This window comes from Berghia stephanieae, chromosome 2, assembly GCF_034508935.2.
Source record: "Berghia stephanieae isolate SIO BIC M18660-M18661 chromosome 2, UCSD_Bste_1.3, whole genome shotgun sequence".
Taxonomy (NCBI): Eukaryota; Metazoa; Mollusca; class Gastropoda; order Nudibranchia; family Aeolidiidae; genus Berghia; species Berghia stephanieae.
In genome coordinates, this window is record NC_088361.1 from 66563469 (window position 1) to 66580926 (window position 17458).

Here is a 17458-nt window from a genome sequence, read left to right on the forward strand (position 1 = left end):
CACTCCCTGACAACCAAGGTGGCAACTCGGTTGAACAAAGCAAGATGGCGATAGGGACCTCTCTCCTTTACCAATGCCCGATTGTTGGCACTCCAAAGTTTTCATCACTGTACTGGCCAGTACAGTACTGACTGAAATAAAGAGAAAACGCCAGTCTTGCCCCACTCATAGTACTCTCTCTCTCTCTCTCTCTCTCTCTCTCTCTCTCTCTTTTCTCTCTCTTCTCTCTCTTCTCTCTCTCTCTCTCTCTCTCTCTCTCTCTCTCTTTTTGGAAAGTTTCTCGGATTCTCTGCCATGCCTCCACTCCCTGACAACCAAGGTGGCAACTCGGTGTGAACAAAGCAAGATGGCGATAGGGACCTCTCTCCTTTACCAATGCCCGATTGTTGGCACTCCAAAGTTTTCATCACTGTACTGGCCAGTACAGTACTGACTGAAATAAAGAGAAAACGCCAGTCTTGCCCCACTCAACCCCAAAATCAACTTTTACTGTGTAAATTTAAGAATTCATATTTTTATATACCTAGTCAAAATCATCAAAAGAAGTAATGAGGAGATGCGACATTTTGCTGAATGTGCGATTTCATAAAAGACAGGCGAGAGACCCACCAGTAGCCTAGTCTCTTGCATATCTTTGATTTATCATGCGTTGAGCCGGTGTCAAACAAGATAGTCCAAAACAACTTACTTATCAAATTAAATAATAAACCCAATATGCCCAACAGAATTCTTATTTTTTAAAAATCTTTTCTTTTCAGGAGAAAGGACAAAGATCCAACATCATCATCAAGAGTGTGTTCTTGTCACTTCAGAGGTGGTGACAAAGCCAACCTCCCTGAATTGTTTGACAGAAATAAAAATAAATTGTCTCCATTAGAGCCAGAAAGAAAGAAAAGAAAAGTTACACAAGGAATTCCCACCCCATCTCAATTGACACCAACATCAAGAAGTCCACCACCACCACCATCATCATCATCATCATCATCATCAGCTCAACTCTCTTCATCATCATCACAAGGTCCCACCTTTAAAAAACCAGATTCCTCATCATCATTATTATTATTTTTCTCCTCCTCATCATCATTATCTTCCCCCTCATCATCATCTCAACTCTCGTCACCATCACCACAGGATTCCATCTTTAAAAAAACAGATTATAGAACAAGTGAGGATATTTTAAATAGAACAACAAATTTAATTCAAGAACAAGAAATTACAGACAAAGATAAGGAAATATCGAGCTTAAAAAAACAACTTAGTTACATTCAACGCACTTACACTGTCTCAAGCCTTACAGAAAAAGTTCTTCGAATGGAGACAGGTGTACATTCTTTTAAAATAGTTAATATTATTGTTCAATATGTTGAGCGCTTTAGAGGTAACATTATTTATTATAGTGGGTGGGAAGTTCAGGAAGAGACAGTTGCATTAAAAGACCAAATTTTCATTACACTTATGAAACTTAGACAGAACTACACCAACCTTCATATTTCACAATTGTTTAGCGTTAGTGAAAGTACTATAACAAATGTTATACATACTTTTATTCATGTTTTACATAAGCTTCTCTTTGAAAATGTTATGAAGGTTTCTTGCCCATCTAGACATAAAAATAAACTATCAGCTCAATCATCATTTTTAAGATTTCCAAATTGCAGAATGTTCATTGATTGTACAGATTTTCAAATTGCTATTCCTAAAGAAATGGATAAACAACGGTTAACTTATTCTTCTTATAGGTCCATGAATTCTTTTAAAGCTCTTGTTGGTGTGAGTCCTAATGGTGTGATAAATTTTGTTTCTAAACTTTATCCAGGGTCTGTCTCGGATAAGGTCATTGTACAAAATTGTGGATTACTAGAACTTTTAAGCCCTGGAGATTTAATTTTATCAGATAAAGGTTTCCTGATTCAAGATATTTTACCTCAAGGAGTGAATGTAAATATCCCTCCCTTTTTACATAATAAATTTACTGAAAATGAGATTTTATTAACAAAAGAAATTGCTTCATGTAGAATTCATGTTGAGAGGGCTAATGAAAGACTGAAAAATTTTAACATCCTCTCATATATTCCAACCATATTGAGAGAAAAATCGGATATTATTTTTCAATTAGTTGCAGCACTTGTCAATCTCCAATCTCCTCTCATTAAGGAGACTGCATTTTGTTAGCATTGCCATTTATTTTGTACAACACACATATTTTGTTCATCATCATCAAATCACCATTCAAAATAATGATTTTGTAGGTCACCCATACATGATATTACGTGATAAACATGACAAATTATGGCATTGTTGTATCAATGTCTGTTCAATGTCATTAACATTGTTAAATAAAATATATGACAAATTAGTTTTGGACTGAATCAAATTGTCAGTCCTGAGTGGGGTTCCTGCAGGGAGGCACTTACCATGTCTTCTATCCCCCTATATCTGTTTTCCAAAATGCTTTCTGTCTTTGTCTTGAGATGAGATTACTTGGTTTTGTCCTGGCCCTGGCCGGATACCCTAGCTGAGAGGGAAACAATAAAATGTATAGTTAGAGTTTTGGGAGACAATATTTTTTCCTTGTAAATCATCTCTCTGTTATGCACTGTATTATTTTTCCTTTTACATATATTATCTTATCTTATTAAAGGCTGAATATAGGAATTACCCTTTAAATGCCTTATACAATAGTTTATAATTACATAATCTCATATAGCTTATGTATTTTATCATTCACAGAGTTTTACACACTTTGAATGTAAGGAAAAAAATATCAATACGACAATGTACAGTCGAAAATTACTACAGTTCACTCTGGATAATTGCAACTCGGTTAAAAGCAACTTTCTGTTAATCGCAAAATTTCCCAAGAAACAGAATTAATTCTATATAAAAATCACTGGTTAATTGCAACAAACTTCGGTTAATCGCAACAAATTATCGCCCTCAACAAGTGGTAAATTCAAGAAATCAATCAAACAAAATGTTATATAGGAGGCAAGGGGGCTGGGTATAGGTTTTACAGCAGGTAGACGATGACCATTCTAAAGAGATATCCGTTGTTTTGGGATTGACAACTGTGCCTTTGTGACCAAACGAGTTTGGTGAGAGCTTATAGTCTCTCATCATGGCTAATCTCTTTGACTCTTAAAAATGTTGAGTACAAAAGAGTGAAAGTTAATAATATCTGAATAAGATGTCGACTTGCATCAAAGCTGCTTTTGCTTGAAAAAATATATACAGGGCTGCCATATGGTTTTAATTTCAATCTTATTGCTCAGTATGTGGTGGACTAAGAACAATGTTTACAACAACTGGTTTGAGTTTACCATATATGTGTTAAATGTTGCAATAGTGGACTGGAAACTCAACTTTGGTTAATTGCAACATTTTCGCTGATCCCAAGGTGTTGCGATTATCCGGAGTGAACTGAAGTTATTGAAAATTGTTCATGATCTAATGAATCATAAATGTACAAAGTTCATAGTATAATGAAATATTAATGACAACAATAATCATGAAAGCAAAACCATAACAATCATGCATAAGTCTCTGATAAATTAGTCATACTTAAATCTCAGAGACGTTAACTCCCTATCAACTTATTTTGATCTTGGAATATATATTTTATATTTGTCGCCTCTGGTATACGTAATCTTGGAAAATGTAAACAAAATTGATGGATTTATATCATTTATATTATGAATTATCTTGTAGAGCTGTATTAAATCTCCCCTAATTCTTATGTATTTGAGACTAGGTAGATCAAGACATATATGTATGATTTGTAAACAATTGAGTGTGTTCCTCTTGACATTTAGTGATCTCAAACTAATTACACCGATACACAGTGTTCCAAATTGCTTCTCAGCGATCTTTTAGTCTGAGTCACTGAACTGTGAAGTCAGTGATTTCACGGTAGGTAATCTTAATCCTGGATGAATTCCTTACTAATCCCTATTTTCTGTTTTTTTTGTGTGTAAATTTAAACATTTTTTTCACCCCGATAATTGAATATAACATTATATTTATTAGTTGAATATCATTTACCCTTCTTTGCTACACATCATTGTGAAATTTTCATCAAAATAAGTTTATTGGTTATGTTGTAACTTGCGTTATAAAAGTATGTATATAATAGAATTTTGAAAAGTGATTTCTCAAATATGATTAGTGATATCTCATAAACCAAACGATAGATTTCCTTCGTTGATAATTTATAAGTTTTAAAATTTTATTGTCTTTTTGGTGTGAAAGTTTGGTTCGTGCGCGAAACGTAGTATATTTTTAATGATTTTTTTGGTTTCACCTATCAGGTAAAAAGGGAACATACACTTGAGATACACTTAAAAATCTCAATTCACTATGTTGTTTATGTGCTAAAGGTGCACTTACTGTTAGAGAAAAGGCTAAAAACAGGAAAAACATTTTTTGTAAAGACTTCAAAAATGAAATCAAACTGTTCTTTGACATTGATATTGGAACGGACCTTAAAAATAAACATTCAGAAGTTATATGCTATAAATGTCAAAAGAAAATGAGAGACATGAAAACATATAAGAGTCTACTAGCAGTTGTAGAATCTTACAAGACCTGTGAATTGCTTACTGATGTGCCTCAAGATAAAAAAAAAAAGGGAAACTAAGATCCCAGTCACAGAAGAAAAAACAGCCTTAGTTCATAAAGAGAAACTGTCAGAACGATGTGGGCCAGTCTGCAGTTCTCTTGATGCTATATTAAAAACAAACACAATCATACCTCAAGTATATCATAGTCGTAGCTTCATAGGAAATCATTGCCATAGATATTACACACAGGACGTTTACAAAAAGCTCACTGAAAATGTCGTTTCTAAAACCTACATGTATACAAACAATAAATTAATCAGGGACAAAGCTGAAACTATAAAAAATATTTTGATGAAATAAATGGAGCTTATTCTGAAATCCATTCACTAATTTCTCACACAAAACCAGTAACAGGGACAGTAATAGAAAATGTTAATAGGAAGATAAGAGAAATATATGACTATATTCCAAAATTACTTTCCTCAAAATGTACTTCCAAAAAAAATATATAAGTTTGGTTTAGGTCTTTTAGGAGAACAAGGAGGTGAATTGTTACATTCAACAATTTCAAAAATTGAAAAGAGAACACAATCAATGAGAACAGAATCATCTCAATGAAAAACAATAATAAAAAGTAACCTCCTGCAGGTTTCTCCTGATATCATGTCACATGTGCCCCCCCCCCCCCCCAAAAAAAAAAAAAAAAAAAAGAAAGTTAGAGAGAAGTGAAAATTTGATGAATCAAACAAAATAATACTTAAAAATCTAAAAATATTTGACATGTTTACACTTCCTCTAAAAGTAGAGTTGTTATTTGTATATTTTGAGTTATATAATGATCTCTCAATCCCCTCTCTCCTCCCTTTTTAAATATTTTTTTTTACATTTATCCAACTATCCTCCTTCAATAGCTACATCCCTCAACACTATTCATTTTGTTCTTTCTCACACCTAAACCGATCCATACACATACCAACACACACTAGCAACTTCCTATCTGTAACACAAACACACACGCATACACACATACGCATACACACACATGCATTTACACGCCTATTACTCAATACGCAAATTACTTAAAATCTAATTTATAAATGGGTTTGGACGTATTTTTGGACTCTACTAGTTTTCACAATGACTTTTAAAATAAAATGAATTCAATTCAATAAACACAGATAAAGTGCTGGGTCTCTGCTTTTTAAAGAAAGTGAATATATAATATTAAAGAATGTTTGATGCCATTCTAACTATATTCTGTAATCTGGAGTTGTAATACAAGAGAGATTGCATATTGAATCCTCAAGGACGTCGAATGTTGAATGGGAGGGTTAAAAAATCAGACGGAATAGTGAAATAACCAAATTCCCGGCACATGTGAAATTTTGTGAGTAATTAGAAATAGTCTTTGACTTTTAATTTCTGTAATTTTTTTTTCAAATTGGTCGTTTAAATTTTTAGATAATTAAGAGTTAATTATGTAATGTTTGAGTGAAAACATTTTCAAAAATACTCTGAAAGTTAATGCTTAGTGTGAAAAGTCTATACATCTTACTATTGATAAAAATATATCAGAATAAAGATCATCTTCTCCTTTTTCTAAGTAATCACTTTGTATTTATAATTAACATTTTTAAAATAGTTAAAAACAGGTTTAAAAACCATAACAAAGGTTGATAATTTCAATAGCTACAAAAGGCTCTGACTGAATAGCAGAAATCGGTGAAGCGAGACAGTATGCATTGTGGGAGCAGGGGTAAAGCGGGCTGAACTAAAAGATCGCTTTTGGAACACTGTGGATAGTGTGCTCTTGGAATCTACATCTGTTCCCTATTTGAACCATACCCTTATTCTTGGGTGCTTTTATTGTAATTCTAGAACTTTTTACTATCCTATTTTCTTCCATTTTACTGGGTGAGGTTCCTGACCTCCCATTGTGGGCAGGGAGGTACATACTGTGTCTTCTATCCCCCTATATCTGTTTTCCAACTTGCATTCTGTCTTTGTCTTAGAATGAGATTACTTGGTTTTGTCCTGGCCTTGGATGGAGTCCTGGTTGGGAGGGAAATACTCAAATGCATAGTTATTGTTTTGGGAGATTATGTTTTTTCTCTTGTAAATCATCTCTCTGTTATGTATTTTTATAATTGTTATTTTCAATTTATAATGTAAGCATTTGAGTGTATTCCTCTTAGTGGGGACCGTGCTTGCGTTCAGATGAAACTTATTGGTGATCTCAAACTAAGTACATTGATGGTATGCTCTTGGAATATAAATCTGATCCCTATTTGTTCCCAGTTCCCCTTTGTCTTACTTTTTCTTGGATGCTTTGATTGTAATTCTGGAACATTTGACTATCCCATTTTCTTCCTTTTTACTGGCACTGATGTAACTTAAATGTGTTGCAAGCGCCGTAAAACCCCTAAAAACAAATAAACATTGCTGGCCTAAACGTGTTGCAAGCGCTGTAAAACCTTTAAAAATAAACAAACTAACAAATTGTCAATCAAATTAAATTTTGGTCTGATTATTTATAAAAATTTCATAAAATGCTGATTTCATGCCTTGCCAAGTGACAGATACTGATTTTAATTTTTTTAATAAATAGCTTTTATGTGGCGCAATATCCACTAAACATGCTCAAAGCGCTTTACAAGGGGTCCTTTCCCAACGGCAACATTTAACATGGACGAAGGGACATGACGCCTGTTAGGCAATATTACAATTTTTTCGGACAGAGACAACGCTGTTAATGGCCAGGTACTCATTTTACATCTGAGTATGGTGAGAGAATGTGAGTAAAGAGCCTTCTCCAAGGACTCAACTATGCGTCTAGTGAGGCTTGAGCCCACGACCTTCTGATCCAAAAGCGAGTGTCATACCACATAGCCGCACATAAAAATAAAGTTTTTAACAATCATTTTCTTCTTTGTATAATTATATTATTATTATTATTATTATTATTATTATTATTATTATTATTATTATTATTATTATTATTATTTATTATTATTATTATTATTATTATTATTATTATTGTTGTTATTGTTATTATTATTACAATTATTATTATTAGTAGTAGTAGTAGTATTAGTCGTAATGGTTGTATGTAGTAGTAGTAGTAATTATGGGCTTATTATTATGTTAGAAATCATGGTTCATATCAAATTTTTGTCATTCTAATAGAATAGATGGTTCTGTATATGATCAATAAACAAATGATTCAATGGTTCCTTAAAACTTGGTGTTTTTTTTCTCAACGATTAGCTGAATCTGCTAAATTGGGACACACTATTGAATTGACAGATACGCATGTGTTGCTCACGAGTCAGGTCTACTTAGTTCTTATCCAATCTGTTCATAAAGAGGATATTGTTGTCGTTACAATAGTATATTATACATACAGAAAAAAATGAGACTACCTTTATTTTTATGTTGTTAAAGTCAAATATCAGTTTTGTGAAAGGGATGTATAGAAATACAGTATAGGGTTCAGCACATTATTAACCGGTTACCTATGATATGGGTAAAAATGTGATTTTTATAAAAATTTCTTAGAACATTTAAGGTTTTCTTTCCAAGTTTCATCTTTTGCAATAATGATGACAAAATCTCAAAGTCCAAACTACAAAGTAACAAAATTTTCTTTTAGTGAGATATAGTTGACCCTGAACATGATGCCAGTATATATGGTTCTTCTTAAGATAATACTTACCATTAACAAATTCTAAACAAAATTTAGTATCTTTAATACAATCTTCTATAGTTTTATCACGATGACTATAGGGACATTTTATCTCAACAACACCACCCTCTACAACAAGTCCATCAGGAGAAGCACCCAGTAATCCAGTCTCATCTAGCCATACTCCTGTCTCTTCAACAGTGATTCCTAATTTAGCAGAAAAACATTCATTCGCTTCTTTCTCATAGTTCAAACCCCAAGCCACTGGTTTATTCCCTTGTAAAAATTTCCCTCCTAGAATCCGTTTTACTAAAGCGTAAGAATTTTTTTTAGTGAATGATGCTGACCCAAAGTTACTAGCAGTTAGCTTACCCTTCCTAACAAGATGCCAAGAAGCATTGGAATTCTGTCCTTTGGTTAGGCATGCTATAGTTGAAATATAATCAGAGGATACTTTCATTCTCTCAAAAAAAAATCGTTTTATCATCAAAAGATAAAAAACATGGATCGTGTATAATATCATCAACTAATGGTAAATGGTGTAAAGTAAAATCACTGTGAGGCTCTGGCTGCATCAACCACTGTAGCCCAGTGAATTGACCACAGGCACTGAGCTGGCTGTAAAGCCAAGACCTGTCATCATCTGTTACTGCTCTGGATAGTGGGTCGTACTTCATTTTAACAGGGAAAAGCTCCTCGGCTGTCTTAGTGGTATCGTCTGCTTGACGTTTCCTTTTCCACTGGCATTCCGTGTCAGTACGATTCAGATTATCCAGAGCATGCAGAAAGAAGGCTACGGCGTGTGAACATTTATACGATCCCCTTGGGCATTCGCAAGTTGTTTTCCATATATCCAAGGTGTCATCAAGATAGATCTGTTGAAGTAAAAGAATACTAGATTCATATTTAGAGCTGCGATCATGCTCAATAGGCAAAATTTTTTTAAAAATCTAATAAAACGTCTGTTGTGCGGCCATGTGGTCTTGTGGTATGACTCGCTTTCGGATCAGAAGGTCCTGGGTTTGAGCCTCGCTCGGTGCATAGTTGAGTCCTTGGAGAAAGCTCTTTACTCACAAGCTCTCACCGTACTCGGGTGTCAAATGAGTACCTGGCCGTTAACAGTGTTGTCTCTGTCCGAAAAAATTGTAATATCGCCTAACAGGCATCATGTCCCATCTTACATGTTAAATGTTGCTGTTGGCCAAGGACCCCTTGTAATGCACTTTGAGCATATTTAGTGGATATTACGCTACGGTATATAAAAGCTCAATTAAAAAAAATAACTTTTTAGTGTTTCTTTCATTCATCTGGTTTTGTTGATTAAGGGGAAGCCTGAAACGTCCATTTTATATGTTTTCGTATATTAAATTGAAGTTTACATTCAATTTCACAATGTTATTGATTTGTTTGAGTTTCGAGCAGCAACATTTACATTACACCTTAACCCAATAGGAAGTTTAGTTTACCATGACTAACACTGGTCTAAATAAATAAATAAAATTCCCTTTATTCATCCCATAGGGCTGACATGGTGGTTTTTTGCAAAAAAAAATTCTCAAATTTTGCAAACAAAATCCAAAATTTTGCAAGCTAAAAACAGCGAAATTTGCAAAAAATTTGCGGTTAATTTTCCTAAAAACTCATACTTATTTCATGAAAGGAAATGGTATTTGTTTGTTTTAACGGTTTCACGGCGCTTGTAACAAATGTAACGTCATATCAGTACCAGTAAAAAAGAAGAAAATGGGATAGTAAAAAGAAACTACTCTTGATTAATTATCTCTCACGTTCTTTTGTTCTACACGAGCTATCAAATTCAAATTTTTTTACAATTCGTCTATTTTTAAAAATTTTTTTTATTGGGGGTGGGGGGGGGGGGGGTTGCCTTAAAAAAAAATTTATTATTATTATTTTTTTGCATTGAAAAAAGATTATTATTACAGTTTTTTCTTTGCAAAATCTCGAAAATTTGCAAAAAATTGCAGATTTTGAGACCGCAATGCAAATCAGTGATATTTTGCGATTTTTTGCAGCCGCAAGCGATGCAAAAAACTGCCATGCCAAATAGGGGAAATTTATCTCTAGGGTCTATTCCAAGGGAAGACTGGGATAACCGCGGCATCAGCCGCAGTGCAGCGACGCAAATTGGGCTAGGGCGAGGTGACTTGCTCAAGGCCACAAAGCGCAGCGGTGGGTGATCGAACTCGGTACCTTTTGGGTACGAAGCAAAGGCCGTACCGCTGATCCATGCTGCCCCTATGTCTACCTACATGAAGTATGATAAAATGTCTAGCGTGATTGGTGATTGTGATGCTTCTATGAGTATTATACTAAAGGTTACAAACTATACTGAGTAGTATGTAGTATACTATAGTCAATAGCAACGAAAATTAGCAAAGCAAGACCTCAAAGTCTGTGGTCCATAAGATAAAAACACAATGATTCAATGACTCTCTCTTTAACTAAAATCAAACGTAAACAGTAAAATCTTTCCATTGGATAAACTATATCTGCCTAAACTCAAACTGATTATTGTCCAACAGTAGTTTTACGGGGATGTGAGATTTTGAGAGTGAGAAGACAAAATTACTTCCTTCACAGAATACTCTTTATTCTTTATGCTGGCTTGAACTTTGCCAAATATCATGCCATCTGAGTAAGTGAAAGTCAAAACATGACCTGACTTATAATATAATGATTTTCACCTCGCAAGACACTTTAATGCTCATTGGAGAAGTATTTCATAACGGCGGTGATGGAAATAAAGTTAGTGTCTGCCATTTTTCTCGACTGTTTAGAACCAGCCGGTTCATTACCATGCGTTGCTGCGCGGGATGACGTCACGACTGTTGAAGAGTATTGGGGAGCATGGTGGTCAAAGGATTTCTCCTGAAAAACAAAATATTTTAGGGGTTCCCTTAGTAGATTTAAAAGAGGAGATCTCAGTTTTCAACTGGGTTCATAAAGGTGTATAAGTTCTTGAAGGTAAACAGGAGCAGAACTGTTTAGGAATTGAAAACCCAGGTAAGTATTTTAAATTCAATTCTAAACTTTACAGGCAGCCAGTGTAGGTCCTTCAAAATGGGGGTAACATGCTCATGCTTTTTAGATAACGTTACCAATCAAGCTGCTTTGTTCTGTATCTTTTGGAGTTGATTAATGACATTGTTATCACAACCATAGAGCAAACTATTGCAATAATCAAGGCGACTCAAAATCATAGACAAGTTTAGTAGTATTAATATCAAGAAGCCTTCAAGTAGGGCCATTAGATTCTAAGATAAAAATTGCAAGATCTAATTACATTACTGACATGGGCAGACATACTTAATTTGGTGTCCGATATAACTCTTAAGTTTTTCACAGGGTCCTAAGTGATGAGAATTAAACAATCATGTAGATTCTTTTTTTCTTATAGTTTTCTTTTCACTTTGTTCACAGATTGGAAGAATGCGGTATGCAACAGTCAGTGAGTTCAAAGGAAAAACTCTTGTTAGCATTCGAGAGTACTACATGACTGATAATGGAGATTTGAGGCCAGGAAAGAAGGGTAATAAATAAATATAGTTATATCCCCTCTTTCCCTTGTTTTTTGGTTTACATACAGTGCAGTGTCTGGATAACGATATTGACCTTCAGATTATTTTTTTTTGCGGTATGTTATTAGTAATAAAAAAAAAAACAAATAGCAATATACATTTGAGTAAAACCCCTTTTTAGCGATATAGTTATAACAATCATTGGCAGTTGATACTGATGCTTGATACCCGATCATCATTATCTCCTACTCTTAACCAATAAAAAACGCTTTTTTCACCTTCCAATGAGATCGCTTTTTTACCGACCATTCAGAACACATATTTACAAAACTGTGGAATCAGTGCTAGCTCATATGGAGCCACAGCAAAAGAAGTTTATCAGTGGATAGAACTCTTAAGGCTCCATTAACCGTCCCTGTTTTAGCTACTTGTCTGAATCAGGCAATGCCGTGACCAGTGAAGGCAATTATGGATATTTATGGTCTTATAATTAAAATATTTTGGGATAGCGAGGAAAACAATAACAGCTCTTTCACTCTATGTATTTTTATTTGAAAAATCAGTTGTTTTCTAAACATCAGTCCAACTTTGATATTATTGTGGTTTATATCTATTTTTTTGTTTTGTTTTTTGTTTTTAATATTGCAAGCTGTGGATCTACCAATTTTAAGTGCTTGTAAATTTTGTTGCAATTAAATAAAAATTTCGGTATTCAAATCTCATCCTACTTGATTTTAATTAAAATAAAAACTAGATATGTGCATCTGTGTTCTTGTGCAGTATAAACATAATATTGGCACTTGATTTCCTTGATTTATTATTAGTTTTGATAAATGGCATTTGAGCACTGTTTACGTTCGAAACAATGACACTACACATTGGAGAGTGAAAGTGTGACTGGTATACCCTTTATAAACAGGAGAAATACACATTCTAACATTGTTGAGACGTATCTACTCTCATGCAATGATCCACACATAGCAATGTTATGCATTAGCTGGTCTCACCACGCCCCCTTTTTCTGCCATCTTGAAAACCCCCTAATAATAACACCCCTAGATAATGACATAATTTTCCGGTCCTGGGCGATGTTGTTATCCAGGGGTTGTACTGTAAGTTCACTCCTGCCACAAGCATTTAATTTCAATGAGATTTAAGGGTTCAGCAAGGAAAGTAGTGATTTTTTATTTATAAACTAACAAACATGAAGTTTAGAATTCTTAATCAGAATTTGAAGGAAAAATGTTGAATGTGGCTTTTTTTTTCAGTTTTACACCAGAGTATTTCTGTCTAAATAGAAATACATACATCTATCGGTTTTGGAACATATTTTGGTGATTGAACTTTTATCAGCCAGAAAAACTTTTCATCCTCCTTCCAACTTCCAATGATCACAGGCCTATTTTTATCACATTATGCTATTTACAGAATAATGATGCGTGAATAAGTTTTAAAAAATATACAGAGATAAATTAAATAGTTTTTTAAAAAAATGACAACACAAATAAATTTACAAGTGGAATTTTCTTTGTACTAGAAGAAATTGTCTCCATAGAATAGTATCTTGCTGTATTGCATCTGTGTAGAAAGTTATATAATTTTTTAGTACTTGATATAAAAGCAGCTCAATTTATTATTTCAGGTATAAGTCTGCCAGTCGACCAATGGAATGCCCTGAAAGACGTCATCCCAGAAGTTGACAAAGCAGTCCAAGACCTCTGATTTTGTCTCAGATATATTTTGATTGATGGGTCTATTTTTTTGTCCAGGCGATGGAGGTGGGAATTCCCCGCCATAAGGAGGTTGATTACTAAATGCAAATCAGTCTTGATATTTTACTGATATATATATTATTGATCTAAATCAGGTTAGTATACATACAAAATGTTTCACAAAATCCTTGTAATTTTATGATATTCATATTTTATATCATACTTGATTTTATGTCATTGACTTGTGCTGAAAAATTGTTCATTTCGCACATGCCTTTTGTGACTCATTGCCATAAATTTAAAAAAAAGAAGATATCTGCTTGATTCATTAAAATAATTGTATTTTTTTTTTTACAATTGACGAGCAGGTTTATTTGTTCATTTTGATAATATTTGTCGTAACAATATATGTTACATGATCAAGTTTGATTTTGTAGTTTTTAAATAATTGATAGTGTATGTTTGCATTTTTGTTCACCAAAAAATTACAGACATAATTGTATTTCCATATAAATTATATTTTTACTTTTTGGTGGTGTGTATAGCTATGCACATTTAATGCACATATATACTGGTTCTTGATATTGATTGGTCAGTGGTTAAGATTTTCAGTGGATGGTAATTCTTTTATTGCTTCCTGTATTTGGTTTAGTCCCATGAAAGTTATGTTAAAATAGCTTTGTTAATTATTGCGGATTACAGTGGACTAATGTTGCCACTGGAAACAAATTGCAAAGAAATACCAAAATCCATAGTGGCTACATTGCCATTGGAGCTAGTGTTTATTGCAGTCTTTACACAGGACGCTGATTTATGGCAAAGTACATTCTGCAAGGTCAAATTGAAATTAAACATGGACAATCGAACATAAACTCTTTTACATTTCGCTGTGACATATTGACGTGACATATTGACAATTTGCTTTCACTTTTAGGATCATATTGAGGTCAAAGTAAGCCAAGTATGCATTTTTTTTACATCAAATTGTCACAATTTTGCCAATTAAATTATTATTTTTTTGATTCTCACTGAATTTTCCTAAAGAACAATCCTTTCTACAGTGGACTCCGGATAAGACGATGCCCAGGGGAACCGAGAAAAAAATCGACTTATCCGAAAATCAACTTAACCGGAGTGTAACCAAATGAGCAAAAACTCATTTGAACAAAGCAAACCAATCTAGAATAAGTATGTCCCTTCATATCGCGCGGTCTCTGTATTGGTCATGAGAGGCTCCTACCCCCAATAGTCCCGTAGAGGAATCAGAATACATAAAAATCGGAATTTGAGATTAAAAAAGCGGAATCAACTTACTGTTATTGACTATGACATACTTTGCAACAGAAAATGTAATAGACAATCCAAAAGTACTCAAATGATTAAAAATAAAAAATGTGTAAAAATGTACAGATTGTGTAAAGACTAAGAATAGGGTCAAATAATAATAGAGAACACACAGGTCCTGGCCGTCTGAGAGCAAAGCATTGAATGGATGGATTTAACCTTGTCAGGACCCCCCCCCCCCCCCCCCCCCCCCCCCCACACACACACCTAATCAAGCAAACGCGCGTGCCGGTACCCCCCCCCCCCCCCCCCACACACACACACACGGACACAGGGCTAAAATTAAATATGGAAAGAAGCTGACCGTACTCAAATAATATTATTACCGATTGAAGCCAACATATAATATTACCAAGGTCATTGACCTCACGAATTGGAGTCACAATAATAATAATAATACTTCGGTCAACCCCACTCCCAAACATATAATATTATCCGACATCAGCAGCACACACTTTGAAGAGACTAATCAGACATACAAAATGTGTGTTGATTGACCATAGGAGATGACGAAATAAGCCAGAGCTCACTTTTTTTTCGCTAGAGATTTAAAAAAAAAATTTTCCTCGATGAGAATGTGGAATGTATACCAATTAAGTGAAATTATTCAGCGAAAAGCGGAAGGGTAGGAGACTCTAGGTCAAGGGCATGCTTCTTGTAAATCGTTGAGACAGAAATAGCTGGTATGCCAATTTCCTATGCGATGATTTTCTGTCGCATACCAAACTTTCCAAATGCTTCGAATCTTCCTTTTCCGCGATAGGTTTGCCATTGTAGTTGTAGACTTGACTTGAATTCCTCTTGATAAAATTGATACTAATTAAGAGGGCCATTACATAGGATGGCCTGGGATTAGAACCAAAAAAATCTTGAACTTGAAGTTGCGACAATGTAAAATTTGAGATGGAGAAATTAAAGTTATTCAATACTGCTTATGTACATTGAACACGGACGTCAGGCAAATCACCTACATCACATCGATGTGCACCAATCGTTTGCGGATATCCTTAACCACTTAAAATTCTTACTGGTAGCTTTTTTAACCAAAGGAAATACTTGTTTATTTGTGATTTTTTTGTAGTCATGAGTGATATGAACATCGACTTAAGCGACATCGACTTATGTGGAGTTTTTTTTTTTTTTTTACTAATGTTATATAGGAAGAAGGGGGAGGGACCAAGAAAAAAAAATCGACTTGGGTAAAAATCGACTTAGGCAACGTCGACGTATCCAGAGTGCACTGTATTAGTAATGTCATGATTCATGAATTATTCTGCGTTGTTGTCTTAAATAACATTTACTGATATTGTCAACACATCTTATAAAAAAAAGGGGGGGGGGGGGGGTTGTGACGTAACACTGGTATTAAGAAATTGCAGTATATACATTGTGACACATGGTGAGTTAATTTGTAAGTATATATCTAAAATAGCAGAATGATACATTATTTGTCATCAATTATGCTGGTATAAATTGTTATTATTATCATCCTCATTACCTTTACTACTGTTGTTTTTTTATCTTCATGATTTTGTGATTATGACAATGGTCTGGAATAAAATCAAGTTTTTAATTGTTTCACTCATTGCCATAGTTTTAAATGTGTAATCTTTCCAACCTCTTCAAATAGCAGGGGCACTGGCTTGTCATTAAGCCTATCAAAATTGATGACTTTTTTGAGAAGGGTCACTTTTAATGTCGAAATTGACCACAAGGACCTCTGCAGCAGCACCTTCAAATGGTCTCACAGTACAATAATATTATGATTGTCTATCCTGGCGGATTGCAGCACTTGTGTAAGTCGCAAACCCGCCCGGTAGCCTCGTCACAACACAACGCTCGACCAGATTCACTGCGATTTCAGGTTCTTGGCTCGTGATGATATAAACACTCACTGCCGATCAATGATGAATCAAAAGGGAATCAAGAATCGAGATGTGCTTCGTTGTATTATTAAAGAAAATGTTGCTGCTTGAAGCTCGAAGGAAAAAATAACTATAAGTATTGCAATGCAAGCTTCAATTTATTAAATGAAGACATGTGGACATTTCCACTTTATCAACAATATTCTTCTTAACTACACCATTAACACATCCTTCATTCGTCCTTACTGTTTCATTCATCATGTTTTGATGTGTTTTGTTGATAAAGGGGAAACCTAAAACGTCCATAGTATCAGTATGTGTCTTTGTTTAATAAATTGAAGCTTGCATTTCAATCATTATTTTTTTGTATTATTAAATGCTATTTAATAAAACAACTGCGCTCATGAGAGTCCCAAGCCTGGATAAATGACGGAGGGAAAATGGCTTTCGAACACTGTTTACGATCAAAACAATGATAGTACACATCGGATAGTAAAGGCTTAACTGGTTAACCCTTTGTCAACAGGGAGAATAACAATTCTAACGTTATTGGGATGCGTCTTATCACAGGCACTGGTATGTGCCTTGCACTATTATTATCTTGAGTCTCTCCACCATCTTGAAAACCCCAGGATAACGACATAATTTTCTGGTCCCGGGTGATATCGTTATCCAGGGGTTCTGGGTGGGGTTCCCGACCTCCCATAGTGGGCAGGGAGGTACTTACTGCGTCTTCTATCCCCTTATATCTGTT

The 17458-nt window shown here is 34.4% G+C and overlaps 1 protein-coding gene across 1 annotated transcript in view; it reads left to right on the top strand.

Annotated features, from left to right (window-relative positions):
• Positions 1 to 16424, top strand: part of LOC144965369 (activated RNA polymerase II transcriptional coactivator p15-like) — a 29346-nt gene extending 12922 nt beyond the window's left edge. Inside the window, exons 4-5 of the mRNA XM_078900627.1 lie at positions 11686 to 11794; positions 13426 to 16424. Of these exons, the coding sequence (XP_078756753.1) occupies positions 11686 to 11794; positions 13426 to 13505 (189 nt within the window). The 3' untranslated portion in view covers positions 13506 to 16424. The remainder of the gene's footprint in view (positions 1 to 11685; positions 11795 to 13425) is intronic.
• Positions 16425 to 17458: the final 1034 nt, after the last annotated feature.